Consider the following 24,148-nt stretch of genomic DNA (forward strand, 5'->3'; position numbering starts at 1 on the left):
AGTGGTGGGAGGGAAAGGGAGAGAGAAGGGAAATTGTATGGAAATGGAAGGAGACCCTCATTGTTACACAAAATTACATATAAGAGTTTGTGAGGGGAAAGGGGAGGAAAAAAAACAAGGGAGAGAATTGAACAACAGCAGATGGAGTATAGAGGGAAGATGGGAGGGGAGGGGAGGGGGGATAGTAGTGGATAGGAAAGGTAACAGAATACAACAGTCATTAATATGGCAATATGTAAAAATGTGGATGTGTAACCGATGTGATTCTGCAACTTGTATTTGGGGTAAAAATGGGAGTTCATAACCCACTTGAATCAAATGTATGAAAGACGATATGTCATGAGCTTTGTAATGTTTTGAACAACCAATTAAAAAAAAAGAAATTATAAAAAAAAAAGGAAAAAAAAGAAAATTTAGTGGTGAAACGAGTACATTATGAGAGTTTTAACCTAATCAGTGCATTAATCCTCTGATAGGGATTAACTGGGTGTTAACTGTAGGCAGGTTGGGTATAGCTAAACAGGGTTGGGGGTAGTGTCAATGGGCATGTGCTTTGGGTTTATACTTTGGCCTTGGTAAGGAGAATCTCTCTCTGCTTCCTGTCACTATGGCCTTAGCCGCTTTCCTCCACTACACCCTTCTGCCATGATGTCCTGTCTCACCTTGGGCCCAGAGCAACAGAGTCTGCCATCTACAGACTAACATCTCTGAGATCATGAACCCCCAAATGAACTTTTCCTCCTCTAATTGTTATCATCAGGTCTTTTTGGTCACAGGGGTGAAAAGGCTGACTAAAATAAAGGGGAAAGACAGGGGCCACAGGCTGCCTATGGGAAGGCAGAATGGCTACCCCTCCTGAACTGGAGAAACCCATTCATGCTGATAAGTGGTGCTCTGCTTCAGCTGGCACAGAGTTCACCTGTCTCATACATTCCCCAAGGCAAGGATAATGTCTGGCTGCTTAGGTTCAAATGGGTTGCAGAAAGGAGCTGTGCTAGTTGCAGTGGCACAGCCTTTTATCCCAGCTACTCCAAGGTTGAGGCAGGAGATCGCAAATTGGAGGTCAACCTCGGCAATTTGGCAAGACCCTGTCTCAAAAAAAGAAGGTGGGGTGGGCTGGGGAGGAGGCTGGGGATGTAGGTCAGTGGTAGAGCACCGACGAATTTAATCTACAGTCCTGAGAAAAAACAAAGTATCCCCAATGGGATGAGGCCCTGGGCTTAATCCCCAGTAAAAAAAAGAAAAAAGAAAAACAACATTTCTTCTATGGGTTAGGGATGCAACTCAGTGGCCAGGGGCATGTCTACCATGTGTGAGGCTCCAGTTTCCAACCCCAGTACCAGAATCAGCAAAACCAATCCCCTGTTCCTTCCCATTCTCTTTTCCAGTTCTGAGCTCCCCTTCCAGAGATTGCCCACTCTTCACTTCATCTACCATCTGAGGCTCAGAAAATTCCAAGACCAGATCAAATAGCATCTTTTATGAGTAGCTTGCTGTGAACCTTCCCCATACCTTCCATTTCTCAGCTTTATGTTCTCGTAGCATTTATTTCCCACCCCTATCAAGCCCTTGCCCGCTGATCACAACAGGCGGCATCTGCAGCATGCTGTCAGGCTCTCCCCTGCAAGGATGCTGGTACCTTCATCTCTTGCCAGCACCAAGCACAGGCCTGGATCTCAGCTCATGTGCACTGCAATAATGATCCTGACAGCTGACATGATACCGTTAGAATAAAATGTCTACCGATATCATTTACTGATTGCCTTTGATGAAACTGGACTAGGTATTTGCAGTATTTTATATAATTTAATACTTAAACAAATATAAGAAGGAGCCACTGTTTTCTCATTTTATCCTGAGATTCAAAAACTGTTTAAATGCTTTCCACAAGCCCTCGATACTAACGAGTACAGAGATTTAAACCAGTTCTCTGTGAATCCAAAATCAATGTCCTTTCTAATTAGAAACTTGCAAATTCAACCTGAATGATACTTGGATGTGCTTTAAATATGTGACACATTTTCAGTTTGAGATTCCACATATGTACAAGCTCTAGTGACATTAACGTATCTAAATCCCTAATCATGCAAAAAGGTCCTAAAATTGATAATTAGCTACATAACACAATTTTCAAAATATCTGAAAGATTTCACATTAATATATCCTAACCTACTAGTAAATATTAGTCTCTATTTAGCCTATCAACAAAGATTCTTGATGAAACATTTATTTATTTACCGTATTTTAAGGGACAAAAAGATGGGGTGTTTGAGGAACAGCTAAAGCTATTTTCTGGACTATTTAAAACTTGGAACTTCAAAGAAAATTTGAATCATGTACAAAAAAAAATTTACTTTTCTGAAAGACACAAAGGATACAGTAAAAAAAAGACCCAACTTATATTGTAACAATACACTTAGAATGATTTGATTTTGACAAAAATAATAATAATAATTTGCTTTCATTTTTTTCTACTTTGCTATGAAGGTCTATGTAATGGGCCAATTTACATCAAATTCTATGGCCTTTTATCAACCAAATTGTCTTGCTTGGATTACTACAGAACATGAATGAACTGTAGACTTGCCCTCCTCCCCTCTCATAATTAAGATGTACTCTCTAATTAATGACAGGCAGCAATATTTGCATTTACAAAGGCAGTGGATATGTGAAGAAACAAAAAAGAGTAATTCAGTCTCTGGAGAATCCTATCTTTAAAATTACATTTTTTCCACAATTAACTAATGGTTTGGCAATGACATCCCCGGGAAACCCAATTCCACCTGCACAAAATGCCCTTCAACTCTTCTACCTCTCCCAAAACTTTTAAAATCCAGGCAACATTTGTGTACTTACTTTTTCAATTTTTGTATTATCTCCAAATCTTTAATTTCATTCTGAAGATCCTCGAAGTTCTCAACAGAAGTCAAATTACAGAAAACTCTGTAGTCAACATATGGAGGGATACCATGATCCCGGCCCCTTTGAATGTTGGTAGCAGCCAAATCCAGGGCTACAGAATGGGCCGTGGAGAACAACTTCTCTGTCAATTCAAGGTTGAGAAGTTGCGAGGGCACCCGCAATTTAGTGGCTACTCCAAATAGCCCCCGAAGGAGTGGATCTATCCCACCTTCCTCGAGTATTCTGGATGGGGAAAAGAAAGCTTTGTGGAGTGGAAGGTGGCCTTCGGGAATTTCACCGAAGGTATCATTCAATCGGTAAAGAATAGGATTGATTAATGTGTGGCCAAATCTAAAGGCTGCAGTGGCAAAAGAGTTAATGATCCCAGCATTCACGTTGGGATCATACCCCTGGTACTCCCTCAGCATCTTCATGCCAGGGTCCCCAAGAATCTTGGGCAGCCAGTGGCTGTAGGTGATGTGCTGCAGTTCCGCACCCACAATCTTCCTGGCTTCCTGATAAAGGGTGTCTCCATCCCAGTGGGGGTTTAGGGCTGATAGTTCTGTGGCCACCCTGTTGTGTTCCCGGAACCACAAGGTGTGCATAGCCGTCAGAGCCAGCTGCTCATTAGCCCTGTGGTCCCCCGCCAGGAAACAGGGGCTACTGTGGCTGTCTCGTTCACCTCTAGTGCATTCGGTGGGTGGGCCTGAAGAAAAGGGCAGTAAGTGCTTGCCAGAAGAGGACCAAGGTAAGCCCGTCCTCAGCAGTCCCTTGGGTGCAGAAAGGTCTCTGAGAACCTGGGATTCCCGCTCTGAGCTCCCGTAAACATTGGAAGCATCAATGTAGGCTGTGAGCTGGTTGATCTGCTCTCGTGCATAGACTGAATTCATCATCAAAGAGGTTGTGCCGCTGCCACACACGGGGCTGGAGCGTGTAAAGAACATGCAGGGAGCTTGGGCGCCCCTGGGATCCTCTGGCGGAATGGCAATAGGGAAGCAAGGAGGGTCATTCGTGCAGGCGGAGCTGCAAGGCTGCCCATCCGAAAAGCGGGCGGTGCTCAGTGCAGGCACTGTATGATCCAAGTCGTGGTCCAAAAACTGTCCCCACTGCATAAGCATGTGTGTGTACCTGTGGTCTGGAGTGACCGCCGCTGTGCCAGCCAACACGGTGGAAACCAGCCTCGGCAGCGGGAGCGGAGAGCGGCCGTCCCCATTGTGGCGGCCAGCCCCACGGGGCGAATTGAAGCCATTCTCATAGGCAGGCTGCAGGACGCGCACCAAGGCTGTCAGGGACGCACCCCACGTCGGGTGCTGCAGGTTGTTGCACGTTCCGTCGTGGGTCCGGTACTTCTGATGAAAGCACAGGTCAGAGCAGTTAGGCAGACGTCTGTGGGCTGTGCAACCGGACAGATTGGCGATGAGGCCAAGGTAGCGCGGGGAAACCAAATCATTGTAGCGGAATTCTGAAACCCAAGCAGTGACCTCAATGAGAGTAGCGCAGGAAAAGGGAACAGAGAACTTGGAACTAAGTGCAGTTGGAACCCCCCACCCCGGGGTGTGTAGAAGTCTTTCCTACTTGTAACAAGAGCCAGGTCACAACTAAACACTATAGGACAAAGGATTTGGAAATAGATACACAACAAAGATAATTCCAAAAATTAGAATTACTTCAGTAATGTCTATCTTATGAACAATGGCTGACTATTAGAATCAACCAAATAAATCTTGGAGCTGGCGATCCTGCTCAGTTGGCAGTGTGTGTCTCCCATGCACAAGGTCCTGGGCTCAATCCCCAGCACCACACACACATACAAAAAACAAAACAAAACAAAAAAATTATTTTATTGTTTCTAATCTTCTAGCTACAAATTTAGAGTATATTATTCCTAATGTTATTTCTTCTTCTACTAGAGATAATTGAATATACAAACTCTAAGATGGCTAAATAACTGTGGGCCTCACCTTTATTTGTGGCTGCGGAAACAGAATTGGCTTTTTTGAAGACAGGGACAGAGCTAACTGATACCTGGTGTGATTCAAACTCAAGTAATCATATATTTAACTAAAGCCCTGATATGAAGATTTAACTGGACATGTTGGTTAGGGAAGTTTTGAAAACCCAAGACAAACATGGAAGACTAAGCACAAGCAATTGTACTTTGCAGTGATTGCTCAGAAGACCCAGGGGTTGAGGCATGAACACAAATGGACCTTTTGCCCCGGGTCCCATTTATTTTCTGAAGAAAGGAGAGAACGGATAGTCCTATATGAGTTGCTGCTACACTCAATGCAAATAGTGTACAGCCAAGTATCATGTTCATTTGTTTCATTTTAAAGAGAAACACTTGGAAAATCTGAAAGCATTTTATACTACCTCATTTGACATTTACAAAGTAGGTGTCTGTTTTGTAAAAAAAATACAAGAGAACTTTAAAATAGAAAAAAAGGGGGGGTGTGATATCAAAGTTACAAATGATGGAAGCAATTTCAGATAAATTTACGGAATGACTTAGGTAATCACCATGATAAGTGAAAGGAACTAAAATATTTCTCTAAATAAAATGTAATATCATTTGGATTTGAAAAGTTCACACCAAATGGTTCCCCTGTATTTGTCCAATATAAATAATTGGCAAACATCGAGACAAGTTTGCATATGTATTTATCATCCTTACTTTTGAATTATAGTTCTCATGAGGAACATCTGCATTTACTTAAAGTGGTAAGTAAATTAATTTTGAAGTCATACGATGTTCTGGAGAGGAAAGTTCCATTCATTGCCAAAGTGATGTCCAGTTGTGCTGTGCTGTGGAGAGTATGCTTAGAACAGACGGGTTCCACACTGACCTCTGCCTTCCAGATCAACAGTCAGACCCTGCTTCACACGGTCCCGGATCAGCTGCAGTGTGTGCTCAAAAATTTCCCCTGCTCTTGCTGTCTCCACAGTAAATGGGTCACTTGGGTAACGAAATTGAGCCAGCAGATCACTGGGAGTGTGAGGTTTTCTGCAAATGACAAAACACATGTCTCTTTGGAAGGCAAAACTGTAGACTTTGTGATGCTCCCATAGGCTGGGCACTTAAGAAGATTTTTGCCAAAAGTTAAAGAAGAATAAAATATCCACCACTAGAATATGAACTTTGCATGCTAGCTGTAGGTTATTTTTCTTTTTTAACCACTGAATCCTAAGTGCTGGTTACAGTGCTGAGCTCAATAACTATATTTTAAATAAATTAATGATTTAAACAATATCTCTTGATAAAAAGCAACATCTGTGGTGGTAGTAATAAACGTAAGAAGTCCATGTGTGAGTTCCAGGGTACTCAATAAACCTTTTGAAACAGTGAACCACGTTCTCAGTTTTTGGATCTTGGTAATTGCTGTCTTCTCCTTCCCCAAATGTAACTGTCTGAAAGTTCCCCCGTGCCTTTAGAATCCTGCTCAGGCATCACTCTATTGGTACAGTCTCCCTAATGGCTCTGACAAGCTATCACTCCATCTTCTCTGTTACTTCTGTATCCCTTCAGATATTTGTTATGTACTCAGCAAGATGTACTTAAATTGCTGACATGTTGTCTTCCCTACTAAAGAAAGAACGGGGTTAGGGATGAAATGGTGCCTGTTATGATTCTGATCTTAAATGTCGCTGAAACCCTCACGTGTTGAAGGCTTGATCCCCACCTAATGACACTACTGGGAAGTGGTAGACATTTTAGGAAGTGGTGCCTAATGGGAGGAAGTCAGGTCATTGAGGTATGACCTTGAAGGGTGTACTGACACCCTTTCCTCTTTCTCTTTCATTTCCTAGCCATCAGGAGGTAAGCAGATTTTCTTTACTATGTGCACCCACCAGTGATACTCAGCTTTTCCACAGGCCTAAAATGACAGGGTCAAGCAACCATGGAATGAAACCTCTGAAACCATAAGCCAAAATAAACCTTTTCTCCTTTTATTTCGGTATTCTCTCATAATGACAGAAAGCTCACCCACACACAATGCCCTATTCATCTTTGTATCCCAAGTATCAAGCCTGCTGACCAGCATACAATAGTGGTTTATGCACATTTGAAGAAATGAAATAAATTAAAAGTGCAATTAAAGTTTCCCTAAGATTACAAAGCAAACTGTTTTAGAGATTTGGTCAACCAAGGCACATCTCATCCTCTGCTGTCTTGAATCATAACAACTTGAGATCATAGAATAATAGTAATGATACTAATAACTCACTTTAATTAAGCACTCTGTGTGTACCAGGTAATGTTGAAGCATTTTATCTGTATTTTTTCAGTACTCCTACTGAAGCACACAAGCAAGCACACTCCTACAGCAGATCCTATTGACTTCACAATTTTACAGGCAAAAAACGTGAGATACAAAGATGTCAGGTCACTTGCCCAAGATTACCCAGACACAAAGTAACAGATGAGGAATGATAATAGAAATATAAATGGGCAGGATGGCTTTCAAACAGGAGTCTGTGACCATAAGCCATATTGTTTGTGGATATGCAAGGAGTTTGAGTGGTACCTGATTAAGGGATTTTAAACTGTCCCTTTTTGATCAACAACTAAAAATACTGTATGTATACTATGATTATGAAAACAATACTCATGTTTTTTTCTTAAAAAATGTTAATGTATTAACCATATTTCAGTGTTGCTAACACAAAGTAATTTATGGGATTGAAAAGTTTCAGAAATCTAAACTCTTTCCAGTTCAATTAAAATGAAGCAAAATGCCAATTTTCTTAACCAAGTTTTTACCTGTGGGGTACCAGCATCTGACTGAGTGTGTTCATCTTGAAAATCACTCTCAATCCACAGGCCATAGGAGCAGTGGTCTGGTATTATCTAGTGAATGCAGACATACCAGATTTTTTTGTCTTGACATCTTTTGTCAGACTGTTAGAATGGATCTGTGGCATAAATTAATGCCATTTTTACTCCATGGGAAAAATTTCCTTCTCTTGGAGTCTGAATCAAAAATTGATGGCTAGAACAGAGGGTGGCACATACACAAGAACTAAAAGCATTCTGGCAATCTTACACATCCTACCTATTATAATATATGGAAATTATAAAAACCGGGTAGAACAGAAATGAAAACAATTTTTGCAATCAAAATAATATTAATTCTTACTGTGAAAACAAATGTCTTCGTGTGGAGTTAATTGCACTGTCAACCCTCTGTACCGCGTCAAGAATAGATGATTCAACAAAGTCATCGCCAGCTTGTTTAACCTGTATTGCTTTGAAAATCAATTCCATGATTAAAAAGATCAAACAGACCTTGAAGTTAGGAATGATATGCTATAAATGGCATTACATTTTTGAAATGAAAACTTTTAAGCCAATAAAAACGGTATACAATATCTATAGGATAATGTTCATTGCAGAGAAGTAGGTGATTATCCTTGAAGAAAAGTCTCCACTAACAATAACAATGTTATTCAGGAAATTAAAGCATTCCAAAATACAGTAAAGCTGTGTGAAATATTTTCTTTTTTTACAACATCAATTCAAATGGGATCCACGCTTGCTAGCAATTTGTCATCTTAGGGAAGGTCTGAAACAGCTATCTCTTCAACCACCTTGCTTTAATGTTAAACATTAAAACAAAGTACATAGCATCAAATCCCCATAGAGGTTTCTTAAAGCAAGTACTGAACTCTTCAGTAAAAATAATCCTTGCTGTTTCTACAGTTCTCCAACATGTGAGAATTCTGAAAAAGCTGAATACCACAAAGGAAGTTGTTCACTTAGAGTTGAACATATTGAATCTTCTGTCAATGATGGTTTAAGAGGCTTATCTTAAAGGAATAAGTACTAAATGAAAATGATTATGAAGATTTAACTCATATAAGAGAAATAATCTAGCAAATCCATAATATTTAGTTCATTTTTGAAATATTGAAAGTAAAATAAAAATTTAAATGATACAATTAAAGCAACTTTTTAACACTGTTAAATAATGACATCCAAAGTAAAGATACTTCAAAACTTGAGTTTGAAAATGATATCATCAAGGGAAAATAAGAGATGAAAAGTTTAAATAGTAATAGAAAGGTATATATTCTACATATTATCAAAAGGAATGTATAATACAGTAACTAATATAAGCCTAAACTCAAGTTTGTACTATAATATGAAAGTATTGCATGTGTCTATCTCTCTATACATGTGTGTATTATACATATTTAGGCTCATATATTTTGAAAGGAATGAGTCTATAAGCATTCTACTTCTGCATGTAAGAAAAGTCTTGTATTTTGACTATGTATACACACTAGATTGATTTAGTTGTCTTAAGAAGACCACTAACACAAAACTACTTTAAGAAAAAAAAATGCCAATGATACAGAGATATTATAAAGGAGGACAATCAAATCAAGCATTCTGCTGAAAGCCATTCTTGGTGAACTAGATTATGTGCAGTGGCTATGAGCAGATGGCTATACTGTGAGTCCAATTCTGACATTTTGGGATTACCACAATATTGAGAATCTAGATAGTCACCATTGTCTTTTCTAAGTCTGGAAAAAAAAGAAGAAATTAATCCTGGACCAACAATGTATGAGGTAAAGACAAATGGAAAAAAAAGAGAGAGAGAAAGAGAGAAAGACAAGAACTGGTTAGCTCAATGACATGAAATTAAACATTTCTTTTAGAAGAAAAACATGAACAAATAAAATTAAACAAAGGACACAATGGTTGATAGTATTTGTAAAGTCTAAATCTAACACAGAATTAATATTCCATTTCATACAAGGAAATCTTATAGTACACTAAGAAAAAAAAGTACATACAAGCAAGTTATAAAAGAGGAAAGCCCCAAAAGTTAAGGATATACTATATGTTAACATCAAAATTAACTTTAAAGTGTCAATTAATTAATATTTTATTCTTACACTAGAAAAAATTTTAGAACTTGTTAGCACTGCATTTTGACAGGAGTGTGTACATAGAAATCCTCAGGCTACTGGTGATTCTGTAGAACAGACACCTCTGTTTTAGAGATTTTATTGAGAGACTTTTTTTGTTTGTAATTAGTAAAACTTATATGTGCATACACCCTTTCCTACACCAATTCCAGGCCCAAACATATGTCCAGAGAAATTATAATTCAAATCTATAAGGGTCGTTATGAGAAAGTTCATTACAACTTTGCATGGAAGGAATTTAGGAAAATATATTGTACAGCTACAGAAATGTGGGCAAGAAGAATGTAGTGGGTATACGATAGGGAATATCACATGAAATATCACGGTTCACTTTGAATTCACTGGATGTAGACACCAATGAATGCCAAAAAGAATGCTTAATGTAAGCTAATGTAAACTATAACATATATCTCCATAATTGATTGAGTTAAAATATGCAGTAGTTAAATGCTTTATGGTTGTTACCTATATAGTAGGCAGGATGGTGTAGGATACAGATATGAAAGGAAATGAGTGCATTTAATTAATTAATCAATTACAATAGTTATAAGAAAACTAAATATAATCTATATAGTTACATAAATCTGATTTTTTTAAAAAGCAAAAACAAGCTTATTCTATCATAAATGAAACAAAAAAATATATATGTTGACAAAAATTGGAGAAAAACAAAGTGTAAAACACTCTTGGTAGGACTATAAATTAGTACAGCCACACTGGAGAAAAATATGGAGATTTCTCAAAAAATAAATGGAACTACCATATGATCCAGTAATACCACTTCTGAATATAGATCCAGAGGAAATGAAATGAGCATATCAAAGAGATGACTGCATGCTAATGTTTATGGTTGCATTATTTGACAACAGCAAAGATATGGAGTTGACCTAGGTACCCCCAACAGATTAATGGATTATTTTTAAATGTGGTATATACAGATAGTGGGGGCTGTAGCTGTAGTTCAGTGGCAGAGCACTTGCCTAGCATGTGTGCGGCACTGGGTTCAATCTTTAGCACCACATAAAAATAAATAAAATAAAGGCATTGTGTCCATCTACAATTACCAAAAAAAATTTTTTTAAATATATAGTGGGGTATTATTCTGCCATAAAAAATAAAATCCTGTCATTTGCAGTGAAAGAGATGCAACTGAAGGACATTATGTTTAAGTGAAATAAGCCAGTCACAAAAAGACAGGTACTGCATATTTTTTCTCTTATATGTGGAAGCTAAAAAAAAAATGTTGACAAAACAAAATAGTGATTACTAGAGTTTGAGAAGGGTCAAGGGGGTTGGGAGGAATGATTTGATCAGTGCATGCTGTATGTATGTATGGAAATTTCACACTTTACCCATTAACATGGACACTTAATATGTGTTAAAAATAATTAAACAAGCTTTAAAAAGAACAAGTCTACTTAATTGTGACTTTTACTTGTAAATAAAGCAACCAAGATCAATCAAATCAACCTCTGGTAGCATAGAGGCTGACTTGATTATATAATCAAGATTTTTTTTTTTCTCTTCATTTCCTTTTCAGTCCTTCCCTTTGAGAACTCACGGTAGAAGTAGCATTAATTATATTATTATATGGTTTGGATCTGGAATGCCCTCCAAAGTCTCTCTCTGCTCCTCGCTGCCAAGGTAAACAGCTTTCTTCAGCCATGCTGTTTTTGCCTCATTACATGCCTACAACAATGCAGCCAGCTGACCATGGACTGAAACTTATGAAACCATGAGCCAAATGAACCTTTCCTCCTCTAAGTTTTTTTTTTTTTCCCCAAGCATTTTGTCACAGCAACAAAAAGCAGGCCAACATAGATGTGCTTCTATTCATGACAAGTATTATCTTTGGTACTCTGCAGCTGAGGATAAATACACTCCCAAAGGTATTCTTAGATTTGAAAGTAAGAAAAACTGTGCGCTGGGATTGAGTTTTCACATATGACATAGCAGTAGTGAGAAGACAAAACTGTTGACTGTAGCCAACAGAACTTGAGGAGATGACATATAAATTTCAGAAAAACATTATTTAACAATCTAAATTTTATTTGATTGTTAAGTTTGCTTTTATTCTATTTATAAAATCATTTTGCTGTATAGCTGTATAAAATTTATAAGCATAAGGGATTATACAATGTTCATGTTCATCTCTTAACTCACCCATAAAGGGGAAATAATAAAATTTCCTCAGCATAAATTATGTACAGGGCTTAGGAGGTTATCAGTGTGAATATCATATTTCTAAAAGTTCTTCCCATACTACACATCCTAATGCAAATATAAGGTGCTTTAAAACCTGTAAAAAAAATCTATTTATTATCATGAGTTGATAATGTGTAATCCTATCATCTGTCAATTTGGTTAGTATTTCTCAATCTTAACAAAATACCAACTAATAAGTAGAATTAAAAAAAAACAACAATAAAGGTGACATAATATGTAACTATTATTATGTATTTATATTATGTATTATATATTATTATGAAATAATTAAATTCTTAAGTGCACAAATAGAAAAACACATCAAGTTGTTTGTTCATGATTCTTAAAAGTACATTAAATATGTATTATGTTCACACAAAAACATTCTTAGAAAAATTTTGGAAAGGTAGAGGGAGAATTGGATCATTAATTATGACTTTTTAAAACATCATATGGTAAACCCATTGAACCCTAAAACCATGTGTTTTTTAATTATTCATTTTTCTTTGTTAAATCTCAGGCTTAATGCACTTGAGGAAAAGACCTTGGTAGACGTATGAAATACATGTTTGAAGTTGTTAAATGAGCATCTAACTTTCGATCTTATCCTTGTAACCTCTGAGACTCTATCATCCCCACCGATGGTAAAATCAAATGGTAAAACTGAGTCCTTTCAGGAAAGGGGAGCTGGTCACACAGTCACTCACTACTCTTGTATCCACACACCAAAAGCCTGATTTTGGGTGATTTGGGGACTGAACCTAGAAGAGGGACAGCTTCTGCAGTCAAACTCAGTCAATCTCACTCCAAAATGCCTAGTTCTCAATAAAGGCCATGTTTTTTGTTGTTGTTGTTGTTGTTGATTTTTACAATTGCCAGTGAGGTTTATAAGTACTTTTTATATTTTCTTTCTCCACTGGGGAGAAAACTAGCCAGGTAATGCAACCATCTTAACTAAAATATACCTTATCACACTTGATCTTCCTTCCCCTAAAAGAATAACCCCAATATTGTGAGGGCTGTCCTAGAAACCAGAGAGGTACTTGCACAGCACGTTAATTGATATTAATGTGAATCAACTGCCTGAGCAAAATCATTCTCATTCAGCAGCCCTAACTGCACTGCCCGTCACTGCATCGTTAAACATGCAGACAGGTTCACCACCTTGGAGATCTCCCCTGGAAAAGGAAAGGTACCATCTACTGATTTTTAATGTTTTTGTGTTTGGATTATGACTTTTATTTTGATTGTCTGTTTTCCTTATAATTTCTAAAAAAAAAATTGTTCAAACACTACAACATTGAAAATCTGGAAATGCAACTTACTGCTGTTGAAATTTAATGCTAAAATTTTGAGAAACATGTGGCTAACCTGAGGATATAAATGTGCTTTCTTTATAGGCTTTCTATATAAAATATATAGAAAATGATTTTGGTTAAAAGTTTTATAAAATGTATGTGTATGGATACTAGCCAGATAATGGTGTTCACAGAAATATTTCCTCATCCATTGTAAAAGTTTGGACAGGAAAACAAGATTGTCGTGTACCTCTTAATTAATATGTGAACTAACAAGTAAGTTAACAAGTAGAGTAAAATAGTAATTTTAAATGATTCAATTCTCAATTTCACTTCATTAACATGCTTGAGTGCATATAGCTAGTATTTCTGATACCTGATACCTTTAAGTCCACTCTTTACTATGCAACACCTTCAGTGGCTTATAAAAAGAGAATTTCTCTACATAATGAAAAAAGTATGAAATGGTCAGTGAATTAGTCATTCAGAGTTTTAAAAAATAACTATAATCCACAAAAATCAAATAAGTTAATTAGTAAATAGCATTGGAATATAAGATAAAATGCCCAAAAATGGTAAATGTTATTTTATTGGTGATATCTTTATGAGTTCCATAAAGCTCATGTAATTAACTTTATAGAAAGGGTTCCACAGACTAAAAGTCAACTAAGGTAACCTTAAATCCTTATTCAATTTAGTTCAACAATAAGTGACTGAATTAAGGATTTAATTGCAGTAGAAAATATCATAGGTAGGAAGACCAATTAGAGAGTGAAAACAAAAGTCTAAATTAGAAATGGTGATAGGATGGCCAGGAGTGGTGTCACATGCCTGTAATCCCAGTGGCTAGGAAACCTGAGGCAGGAGGATCACAAGTTCAAAGCCAACCTCAGCAACTTATCAAGGCCCTAAGCAACTTAGAGAGACCCTGTCTCTAAATAAAAAATAAACTGGACTGAGACTGGGATTCAGTAGTCAAGCACTCCTGGGTTCAACTTAAATACAAAAAATTGAAAGAAAGAAAGAGAAGAAATGGTGAGAGGAAGAGCTATTGAGGAAGAAACCATGCAAGGAAGAGAAGTAGAGTTGGGGAAGTAGCTCATGGTAAAGAGTTTACCTAGCATGCACAAGGCCCTGGGTTCAATCCCCACTGCAAAATTTTAAAAAAGAAAAAAGAAAGATGCAAATATTGGAAGGAAAAAGTGGAAGACATGGTAGCTGGGTTAAAGGACAGAAAGGAGAAGAAATCAGGAGGAGCTCCTCAGTCTTACTGCTCACACTAATGGTGACTAAAATTGATAATCAAGAGATGTGAAGAAAATGAGGGATGAAAGGAGAGGGAGAGACTGTGGGTCCATCAATAGAAAATGTGCCATAGACAATTAAGGTACGAAAACCAAAATTTCAGAGATGACAGCATTGCTTAAATTTAAATTTATTTTTATATAATTTAGAACAGTTTGCATGTTATTTACTTGTGCTCCAAATTTTTCATTTAATAAACTCAGTTTCACCTTTGCATTTTTCACTAATAAATATTTTAATTAACATTTATTATATGAGTAAGAATTCTATTGTGTAGATATACTGTAAACTATCTCCTTATTACTATTGTACATTTTGGTCTACTTGAGAAACAGAAATAATGAATCAAAAAGGACTCGAGAAGTGACAATTCTACCTTTTTTAAAAAATAAGAAAATGAATCCCAGTTACGGGTGAAGAAGTTATCCCTCTGAGTGCCTGAGATCAGGAAAGTCTGATAACTTACTCCCACCATCTCACACTTTCAGTGTTCAATATAAATGTCTTTGCTGTCAGTTTGACTAAGTATGTCATTATGCCGATTTAGAAAGGAGATGTTAAAGTAAACTGCTCTTGAACAGAAGACTTTTTTTTCCCCTTTGGGTCTAAAATAAAATGAGTAGCACTCAGATGCCAAATATTATCTAGGCAAAGAAAAAAGAAGTGTGCCAACACAATAATATTTGCCAGTATAAGTATCTGAGGACATCCTAAACAACAAGGTTCTAGAAAATACCGTATTAGCTTTACAGGTTACCCAAATCTGTTTAAATTATTTTTTAAAAAACTATTAAATCTTGGGGCTGGGGTGGTGGCTCAGTGGTAGAATGCTCACCTAGCATGCATGAGGCACTGGGTTTGATCCTTAGCACCACATAAAAACAAACTAATATATCCACCTAAAACTAATAATACATACATAATACACAAATAATAAATATTTTTTAAAAAACTATTAAATCTTAAGGGGAAAAATGAATTTCCTGAAAAATTTCAACCATGGAAACTTTCCCTCTCTGTTTTTTGTTTGTTTGCTATCATAAATGCCCTACTATGGTCTTGGTAGCATACACCTGTAACTCAACTACAAGAGGCTCAGAATCAATAACAGCCTCAGCAACTTAGTGGGACACTATCTCAAAATAAAAAATAAAATAAATTTAAAAAGGGATGGGGGTATAGCTCAGAATAGAGTGCTTGTTTAGCAAGCATAAGGCCATTGGTTCAAGCTCCAGTATCATAAAACAATTAATAAATACCTTGCTGTGGACATCAGTCTGTAACATTCACATTTTATAAATAACGTCTAGAATGTTATTGTGTACTTTTCATCATTTGGGATTACTTCTTATGGCTATTTTCCCCAATCTTGAATAGAAACTCAAAACATGTGATACTCTGTATCACTTTTTACACAGCAGAGTTCCAGCATTTCATAACTGTTAAGTGGGGGAAGCAAGACTGGACAAATCTACAATGCATGCATTTTTCCTTTTCATTACAAATGAGAGGGTCTAAGCTATAAAATGCTTTATCAGTATATTCTATGTTATATGTTTCCCTTCTTTTGATAATTGGGGGTTTATTTGTTTTGTTTTTTGTACAAGGGATTGAACCCAAGTGCCCTTAAATACTGAACCACATTCCCAGCCCTTTTTAGTGTTTTTTTATTTAGAGACAGGGACACTCTAAGTTGCTCCAGGCCTTGCTAAGTTTCTGAGACTAGCTTTGAACTTGTGATCCTCCTGCCTCAGCCTCCCAAGACACTGATATTACAGGTATGTGTCATCACCCCCAGCCTAATTTGGATTTTGTAAGCAAACACATACTCCTTGTCTTAAATTTATTAAAATTTAAATTTATATTATTTTATCATGTCTTCCCTATATACAAAAGAATACTATCATGAAATTTATGTGTTATGAAAAGCAGACCCAAATTAATTTTCCCTCATATATATGTCCCCAGAGCAAAACATATACATATATATTGGTACAACGACTTCTTTTGTATTGTGTTATTATACTCCTATAACCTGATTTTCTGGGTTTTTAATTTTTTTTAAATTTTTTTGCACAGTAGAACAGAATATTGATGAATGTTACTTATTGCTGTTTTAAAATCTGATAGATTAATTAACACATTTTAATCTGAATAATTTACTGTGTGTGTGTGTGTGTGTGTATGGTTTAGATATTTGGTGTTCCCTAAAAGCTTATGTGTGAGAAAATGCAAGAAAGTTTAAAGGTGAAGGGATTGGGTTATAAGAGTTTTAACTTGATCAATGTATTAATCCCCTGATAGGTATTAGCTTGGTGGTAGCCATAGGCAGGTAGGTGTGGCTAGAGGAGGTGGATCTTTGGGTTGTACTTTCAGGGTGTATATTTGTCCTTGGTGACCATGTCCTAAGCTGCTTTCCTCTACCATACTCTTCTACCATGATGTTCTGCCACACCTTGGGCCCAGAGCAAAGGAGCCAACCATCTATGGACTGAGACCTCTGAAATCATGAGCCCCAGATAAACTATTCCTTCCCTAAAATTGTTCTTGTTATTTCTTTTGATCACAGTGTGAAAAACTGACTGAAACACACATACACATGTACATATATAAAGTATATGTACATATTAAATGATGTTCTAATTAACCATCATTTTACATAAATCATGGATAATTATATATAATATATTATTATATAAATTAAAATATGTACTATATATTAAATGATAGTTATATGAAATATGCATATGTAACTATAAATATATTAAATGATGCTTAGTTAAATTTCTGTCAATTAACTGCAATTCTTATTTTAGAGATTCTAAAATGCTTTTTCACTGCAATTAGAGTCTTTTGTATGTGTGATGAAGCAAAACAGAGACAGATAGAGAAAAATGTTTGTTTGTTTAATGGATAGATTTCTAACATCTGTGAAGATAGCAATGTTACTTTAAATGCTATGATGGCTCTTTTCCAAAATATCTCAAGGACATTCTTTTTTCGGGTCTTGTAAATAGTTGAAGAGCAGAAAGAAAACTCCATAAATTCATAAGAAATACAACTTCCAAAGATTTTAAATCAGGAAAAACATGAACTCATAGAGAATAACATCAGAGTGAGACTAAGATTTTGTAGCATTCAGAAACTATAAACAATAAAGAATTTCTTTCTCTGTTAGACTAAATGGTTTTTGGTTACTAAATTACATTTTTTACAATTTTCAAAATAATATTCTATAGTTAGTACATTTTTACCATACAATATAATAAATTCATGAAAACTAATGTGTCACTAATAAAAATATATGTTTTGCATACAGTATTCAGACAGATGAAATGCTCAGAAATTTAATATCTCAAAAGAATATTTTAGTGGAAGGATATGAGACTACTGATTTAATAGAAAAATAGAAACATATTTAAGGATAGGATTTGATAATCTCTTTTTAATCAGGCTTATATTTAGAATGAAAGGGTTACCCAATCTCTCTTGTACACCCATAAGGGCTAGGAAAAAAAGAGGGAAATAAATGCAAAACCATATTTATGAAATTGGCCCATTTATAAGGAAATTGAATGATTGACAAAGCCCAAAACAGCACTGTAGCAACTTATAACTGAAGTTTTTATTTTAACCACTATTTTTCAGTACAGCAAAAGTTCCTAAACCCACTTTCAAAGAAAGAAAAAAACTTGGATGTCAACTCCTACAAGAAGACATGCCGTGTTTCTCTGCATTGCTTCCTCTTTGCAGAGAACATTCCAAACTCCTTCATCACAGTTTGTTTCCATTTGCATAACCACATCTGAGCCTCCAGTTTCCTGCACTCAAATTAGCCTACAAGTATTCTCTCTCACTTCCAATTTGAACTGAACCAATGAAAGGGGGGTATTTTATTTTTTTATAAAGCTATAACAAGCAATTTTTTAAAAACATGATATAAAATCAACCAGCAAAAGGTTATGGCAAGCCTATTTAACCAGGCTGATGACAAAATGCAGAAAGCAATACCACTTGTTTTGGCCAGTAATAAATGCTTCCAGACATATGATGGTAGCAAAGCTTACTTAGCCATTTGGTTAACTTTTTATTTTAATCTAGGATATACTAGGCCAGAGTAACAGACACATTAAATTCCATGTTATGCTTCAATCTTTCGCTCCACATTTTGGCAATGAGTACATCTTACATTCTATAATTGCCAACTTCCAAGATAACATGAGACACAATGGCAAATCCCTGCTGGTTATGTTCCTTTGGCATAATGGTTTTTGTTTCATATTCACTAACAGAGTTTAAACTTTAAAATAATAAGATAGCTTTAATTTGATTTTTAACACATTTGGGTAGAAAGAATGCAAAAAGGAACAGGAGTAATAAGATGAACCAGGATTACAAGAAGCTGTTCAAACACATTTATTTGGTTGTTATAAATGGATCTCTAAATACCTACCAGTGACTGTAAGAAACATGTTTGCCACAACAAGGCCAAATGAATTCCGAGCCAGACATTCGTATCTTCCTTGGTCAGCCTGGCCTGCGTCGTAGATGGTCAGTGTGCCTCCACTGTCAATATGGAATTTACCACTCTCAGTAATCTGTATACCTGCCTACCGAGTAAAAAAGGGTTGTCATTGGGAGAAAGCGTGGGTCCTTAAAAAGTAAATATTTACACTTCATTCGATGTAGTCTGCATTTGTTCAACAAATATCTACTGAGTGCCTGCCATGTATCAAGCACTATAGGAGGTATCAAATAAATCGAACAATGAGAAGAAAGAAAGAGATTCCCAAGAAGTGCTGTTTTGTCTTCTAATTAAAATAAATATGACACTCATAAGTTCAGTCGTGTATTATTTAGCATGTGATTTTCTTAAAACCATCACTCAATAGATGGATGTAAACAAAGTATTAACAACCTGCTTACTTCTAAAAGACAATTCTGACAATAAAAATAAGAACACGATTTTAAGGAGAAAAATGCTCAAAAATCCACCACCTGAAAACATCAAAATGTTTCCTTATTTTTGACTTCCCTAGACACATTTTGTGTAGCTACACTGGTATATAGATAACTGTATTTCCCAGTTCAAAAAATATACTTTAAGAAGATACAAGTAACTAATTTTATATAAACTACTATTAAAGTGCATTCTCTACTAATTATTAAGAATTTATTGCCAGATGTGGTAGCACACTCCTATAATCCCAACAGCTCAGGAGGCTGAGGCAGGAGGATCATGAGTTCAAAGCCAGCCTCAGCAAAATCAAGGTGCTAAGCAACTCAGTGAGACCTTGTCTCTAAATAAAATACAAAATAGGCTGGGGATGTGGTTCAGTGATTTGAGTACCCAAAAAAATAAGATAAGGAATTTTATTTTTAAATGTCCATCATCATTATGATGTTAATTTTAAAAAGAAAAAAAATGGCTTTCAGAGATTGTAATAGAGATACCATTATCTTGCCCCTCTCCAAAAGACTCTCATGAAACTAAAGACAAGAGAGATTTTTTTTTTTTTTAAAGAATTCTTACTCCAGTAATGGCCAATGGGCCAGAGAGTAACCATAAAGGTGAGAGTCTGAGAATGTCTTATATGTTTTCAGATTTGTGCAGCTATTTTGGGACAATGCTAGGAAACAAGTCCAAGGTGACAGGCAGATGGTAACTCAGGCTAGGCAGTGACAGGAAGTAGAAGAGAGGACAGGACCTACTTGATGGAAGAGCAGCTGGAAAGAGTCATACACGGGCCACATCTGAGGAGATCAGATGCCTAGGTGCGGGGCCCCGGTAGTCTTTCCCCTTCCCTTCTTTTGGCTGGACCACCATTGCATCTTCTTTCCAAATTCACTCTTTTCCCCTCCCTTCTTCTCACTTAGTACCAGAACTCCCAGCTCTGTGCTTTTTGCTTAGAGCATGAGCAATCAGATAGCTTTCCAATAAATCCCTTATCTACTTATTTGAAAGGTATCCTAACTCATACCCTTTCCAAACTTTTGAACTGAGGAAGATTGTTATGAAGATGAAATGGGATAGTATATGTAAAATGACTGGCATACAGTAGCACCCCATCAATACGTGATTAGAACCTACCTTCCAAAAGGTGGACTTTGAGATATTTTGCTGGTATAGTTAGATAATGAAGCATTTAGTAGAATGTCAGATAAGGCTTTATACTGCCAAAAAATATATATTTTCCACAGTTCTTCTGTTAGTATTAAAGCATTTGGATAGATAGTATTAAATAAAAAAAGAGTTTACACTGGCATAGTGGCACATGCCTGGAGACCCAGCTACCAGGAGGCTGAGGCAGAGGTGTTGCTATATTCCCAGGCCAGGGAACATAGTGAGATTTCTGGCTCACAAAACAATACTCAAGACTATGTGAGAGGACACAGGCTCAATTGGAGGCACCGAACTTACTCTTCATAAAGAACCTCACGAGATGCTCGGCTACAGTACAAAAGAAGAGAACTAGCAAAAATAGGTGGCTTTGTTGCCATATGATACAAACAAAAATAAACTAAGTGGTTTTAGTAAACACAGTTCTGTGATCTTTCACAAATTTCACATTTTGTCACACTTTTCCATAAAACCTGTCATTCAAGTGTGTGCACATTCATTGATTTTGTTAAGAACATTGAAATCTGAGACCAATCATTTCATTGTGATGGAAAACTTAAAATGGAAGAAGCAATTGTGTTGAAAGACTATAGCTCAAAGAACCAAAAGAAATAAGATATATAAATAAAGACCTATTATTTCTTTAAAGCCATTCAGGTTTTCAACCTTTAGAAGTACTTTTTTTTTTGACATGTCCCTTTAATATCAGGTTTTTTTATTCCTTTCTTGTTTTCAGCTAACGACCTAGTTTTAATGCATTTCTGAGTTATTAATTTATGATGGTTTCTCGCTAGCCACGAAAACTCTTAATTTATATGTGGCAAAGTGATTTTTTCTTCAAGGAATTTAGTTACGCTTATGAAGTTTTTATCACCAAGCAAATGAGGAAGGACAAAATTTTTATCAAAACCTTGAGCCAAAATCAGATTCAGTCACTTAAAAAAAGAAGAATCAAGAAATAAACCTGCTACAGCATGAAAAGTATTGCCTGCTAGCAAAAATCACAACAGTAATAAATCCATATGAGAATCATCGTCTGGGTTTCAGTGGGTCCATACACCTGTCGATGTTTTTGATATTACAGAAGCTTTAGTTGAGATCTTACCTTATTCCAAGTAATTATAGGCTGCGGTTCTCCTTGAGCATGACATGAAATGTTTATATTCTTCCCAACATCTACCTTTGCATCCTGAGGAAGTCGAGTAAACACTGGGAGAGCTGTAGGAATGCGCCAAGATAACATCCTGTCGGTATCATTTTAGTCAATATGTGCCAACCCCATCAAACAGTATAAATATAAATGCTAAATTGGTTGTCCACATTAGTTTTAAAAAGTCAATTTACTTGGTCATCTAGGAGAATAATAAACACCAAACCCAGGCTGGTGATAATTAGGACAGAGGACAGAGCAGGAATAAAAGAAGAGGAAAGCACACAAGTGTTAACCATATTCGCAATGCTTTATTTCTTCAGCTGAGGAGTGGGTGCAAGGGTTTTCATTATTCTTTCTCAATATCTTTTGGTAAGCCTAAAGGCAAGCTATACAGTTAACATCATTTTTTTTTAAAGAGAGAGAGAGAGAGAACAAGCTTTTTTTTTCAATATTTATTTTTTAGTTTTCGGTGGAAACATCATCTTTTATTTTTATGTGGTACTGAGGATCCAACCCAGCGCCCCGCGCATGCCAGGCGAGCGCATTACTGCTTGAGCCACATCCCCAGCCCAACAGTTAACATCAAATTTTATTTCTGGCTAATGTAAAAGGATGCCTTTTCAAAGTAGAAATCTTTTTCCCTCAGAAAGAACAGACCGTCTCAACTCAATTAATAGGAACTAGATGATTAAAATAGCTCCCACAATGAGCAAGGAAATTGGATTTACAATCTTTAAAAACTCCTCCTCCCCAAAAAATGAAAATCAAAAATTACGCTGAGATTTCATCTCACTCCAGTCAGAAATGGCAATCATCAAGAATGCAAGCAACGATAAATGCTGAAGAGGATGTGGAGAAAAAGGGACACTTTACCCTGTTGGTGGCATGGTAAATTAGTACAAACACTATGGAAATCAGTATGGAGTTTCCTCAGATGACTAGGCATGAGAACCATCATATAGCACGCCTTGGTATTAATCCTAAAATATTAAAGTCAACATAATATATATATATATATATATAATATATATAAATATATATATAGAGAGAGAGAGAGAGAGATCTCCATGTTTATAACAGTACAATTCATAATAGCCAAACTGCTGTCCATCAAAAATGGATAAATGGATAAACAAAATGTAGTATATGTACACAATAGAGTCTTATTCAGCCATAAAGAAAAATGAAATTATGTCACTTGCAGGAAAATGGATGGAACTTCAGATCACTATATTATAAGCCAAACTCAGAAAGTCAAGGGTCATATATTTTCTCTCATATATGGAACTAGAGAGGAAAAAGGAAAAGAAAGGTGAGTGGGGGTAGAGGAATCTCATGAAAATTGAAGGAAGATCAGTAAAGGACCAGAAGAGGGAAGAAATAGGGAAATAGGGGGGATGATTTTGGCCAAATTTTATTGTTATGTTGTGTGCATGTATGAATAAATAACAATAAGTCCCACCATTATTGACAACTATAATGCACCAGTAAAAATATGGGGAAAAACCTTCCCTCAAAAAAGGAATCTCAAGGAAAGAATGAAAATCATTTTGCTAGAGAATTCTACTAAATGATTTTAAAATATATTATGACGACTCTATATGATTCCTTGCATAAAATAGAAAGGAAGGCAATACTTTTTGACTCACTGTAGGAGGCCGACCCTAACATCCAAATCAGATAGAGACAGTACCAAACAACAACAGCAGCAAACAAAAAAACTACAGACCAATACCTCTCATGAACATGTACACAGAAATCATCAACAAAGTATTGGTAAATAGAATTCATCAATATTAAAAGGTTTATACACCATGGCCAATTAAGGTTTAATCCTGCGACACAATGCTGATTCAATATTTGAAATCAGTCGATATACCTATATAACTTGCCATTTTAACAGCTAAAGAATAAAAACCACAGGATATCAATCAATACATAAAATGTGTTTGACTATATTCAACTCACTCATGGTTTAGAAAAAGCTTTCAGAGCCAGCTACGGTGATGCGTGCCTATAATCCCAGCAGCTCCGGAGGCTGAGGCAGGAGAATTTTCAGTTCAAAACCAGCCTCAGCAACTCAATGAGCCCCTGAGCCATTTGGCAAGACCCTGTCTCAAAAGAAAAATTATAAAAGGCTGGGGTTGTGGCTCAGTGGTTAAATGCCCCTGGGTTCAATTCCTGATACCAAAAAAAAAAAAAAAAAAAAAAAAAAAAAAAAAAAAA

At 36.2% G+C, this 24,148-nt stretch overlaps 1 protein-coding gene across 2 annotated transcripts in view; it reads right to left on the reverse strand.

Annotated features, from left to right (window-relative positions):
* Positions 1–24,148, reverse strand: part of Pxdnl (peroxidasin like) — a 488,149-nt gene that overhangs the window by 101,952 nt on the left and 362,049 nt on the right. For both annotated transcript variants that reach the window (XM_048782891.1, XM_048782890.1), the window contains 5 exons: positions 21,875–21,987; positions 19,102–19,258; positions 8,040–8,148; positions 5,748–5,905; positions 2,857–4,363 (listed from right to left, as the gene is read on the reverse strand). In XM_048782891.1, the coding sequence (XP_048638848.1) occupies positions 2,857–4,363; positions 5,748–5,905; positions 8,040–8,148; positions 19,102–19,258; positions 21,875–21,987 (2,044 nt within the window). The remainder of the gene's footprint in view (positions 1–2,856; positions 4,364–5,747; positions 5,906–8,039; positions 8,149–19,101; positions 19,259–21,874; positions 21,988–24,148) is intronic.

This window comes from Marmota marmota, unplaced genomic scaffold (genome assembly GCF_001458135.2).
Source record: "Marmota marmota marmota unplaced genomic scaffold, marMar, whole genome shotgun sequence".
NCBI classification, from domain to species: domain Eukaryota; kingdom Metazoa; phylum Chordata; class Mammalia; order Rodentia; family Sciuridae; genus Marmota; species Marmota marmota.